Consider the following 2,085-nt stretch of genomic DNA (forward strand, 5'->3'; position numbering starts at 1 on the left):
TCTCAATACTATAACATTTAATCGATTACTAAATTTGTTGACGATTATTGAAATAATCGATTAATCCGATTAATTGCTTCGGCTTTAGATCATATCAGTTTTTAATCTTTATTCTAACTGTGTTTCATGCAGGAAGTAAAATCATCCAGCATCCAAGATGAAGGGAGGAGCGGTTCTCCTCAGCTTCGTCGCAGCTGCCTGTTTCTCTGCCGTTTCTGCTCAGCCTTCAGGTCAGTAATGCTCTCCATGTCGTTTCACTGTTGCATCTTCTCTTGCTTGGATTAGTTTATTATAAAATTATAGTTATTCTGTTATCAAGAAATAAGAAAAAAAAATGTCTCCACTTTTTATTGCAGCCATTTTTGTTTTAAAATTTGGGAAAATATCTTCACTGGAAAAAATTGAAACCTAGAGAAATCCTTTTTTTCTTAAAAAAATTCCATTTGTTCTTCGACTGAGGAGGTGAAAGACATATCTTGCCAATAGAACAAGACAATTTACACTTAAAATAAGAAAAAAACAATTGCATTGTCTTATTATAAGTGCATATTATCCAACTACATTATTTTAAGAGTAAAAATGCTCATTCCATTGGCAGATCATCTTATCTACCTGCTCAAATTAAGGCTAAATACACTTAATTTAAGACATTATACTCATTTCTAGATCGTTTTTCCAGCGTTGAATACATTTTTGGGTTTCTTTGGATTTAGCAGCAAAATAAATGATTTTAAGCTTCTGGGATCCGTTTCACGAAGCAGGTTTACAAAAAAAAATACATTTTTAAACCTGAAAACAGGGAAACTCTGTTTCTGTTTCACAAAGTTTCCTCAACCTCTTCTTCAGTAACCACGGTAACCAGTGGCGGCTCATGGAGTTTTCTACAGGGGGCGCTATAACTTAAAAAGAGACATATACCAAAAAAATATACTAAGTTATCAGAGCAGTATATTGATATGAATACCAACAACAAAAAACGTTATTAAAACAAAACATAATTTCATGTCCAGGTTTAATTTTTGTCCATTGCCCTTATGGGGCTTTGTGAAGATAAATCTGTGTTTTCTATGGTCAAATATTGTGTCAGAAACATAAAAAAAGAATGTACCAGTTTAATAATGGAGAAGTTATTAGTCAGCTTTATGTTTTTTAAAACATAAAAATTATTTTCAGAGAATGTGTTTAAGAGCAACCATTCAAATTAACAAACATGTAGAAAAAGTAGACTATATTCTATTATTTTTCTATGTGAATATCAGATTGTTTATTCTTCTTTGCCTTTTCTGCAAAGAGCTTTAAATCAGTCCTAGCTGTCTTTATCCAGGCTGGATCTGATCCTGACGTTTGAAACAGGAGGCAGGGAAAGCAGGATAAAGCTTTAGCCTCGCTGCATGCAGTTAGCCTAGCCTTGAGCTAAACCAGGTCCTGGAAAAAGACGTTACTTGCACCATTTCTCCTTCTCTCTCTCTCTCTCTCTCTCTCCCTGTCCCTATCTCTCCCTTTCTCTCTCCAATGCGTCTCCAGCCCCCACAACTTGACCTGTCAATCACCCGCAAAACGTCTGCGCTGTGGCGGGAGGTGATGAGCAAATGCACTTCCTGTCAGCTCGGGGTGCAGCTCTCCTATATTTCTGCATTGCAGAGGAGCTGCTGCTAATTGGACAACTTTTAACAAGAATCTATGGGCGAAACTTTTTGCTCTTTAGAGTGAAAATGTGTCACAAACTTTACTTGTCATTAATGATTTAATATTTACCTTGCAAATCTAAAAAATATATACCAATATATTTCGAAATGTTTAAAATTGTTTAAAAATAATTAAATAATAAAGAAAAAAATATATTTATATTTTTTTAAATGTATTAATCGGATGGGCGGGGCAGCATGTTAGCGCCATCTATTGACCAGCAGCCACTGGTAGTAACATCCTCCCTAACTAACCTGGTTAGCAGCAGGTTTTCTTTGGTAAACTCAGAGTCCTCTTTCTCCTTACAGCAAATCATGCTTTATTTCCTGATTTAGTCAGATTTTGTCTTAGTTTTGTGCATAAATACATATATATATATATATATATATATGTATTTAT

At 34.5% G+C, this 2,085-nt stretch overlaps 1 protein-coding gene across 1 annotated transcript in view; it reads left to right on the forward strand.

The window, feature by feature from the left end:
* The first annotated feature begins 132 nt into the window (after positions 1-132).
* Positions 133-2,085, forward strand: part of LOC107104150 (collagen alpha-6(VI) chain-like) — a 7,921-nt gene continuing 5,968 nt past the window's right edge. Inside the window, exon 1 of the mRNA XM_015404081.1 lies at positions 133-230. Coding sequence (XP_015259567.1) covers positions 158-230 — 73 coding nt within the window. The 5' untranslated portion in view covers positions 133-157. The remainder of the gene's footprint in view (positions 231-2,085) is intronic.

This window comes from Cyprinodon variegatus, unplaced genomic scaffold, assembly GCF_000732505.1.
Source record: "Cyprinodon variegatus isolate N-32 unplaced genomic scaffold, C_variegatus-1.0 Scaffold1630, whole genome shotgun sequence".
Classification (NCBI taxonomy): domain Eukaryota; kingdom Metazoa; phylum Chordata; class Actinopteri; order Cyprinodontiformes; family Cyprinodontidae; genus Cyprinodon; species Cyprinodon variegatus.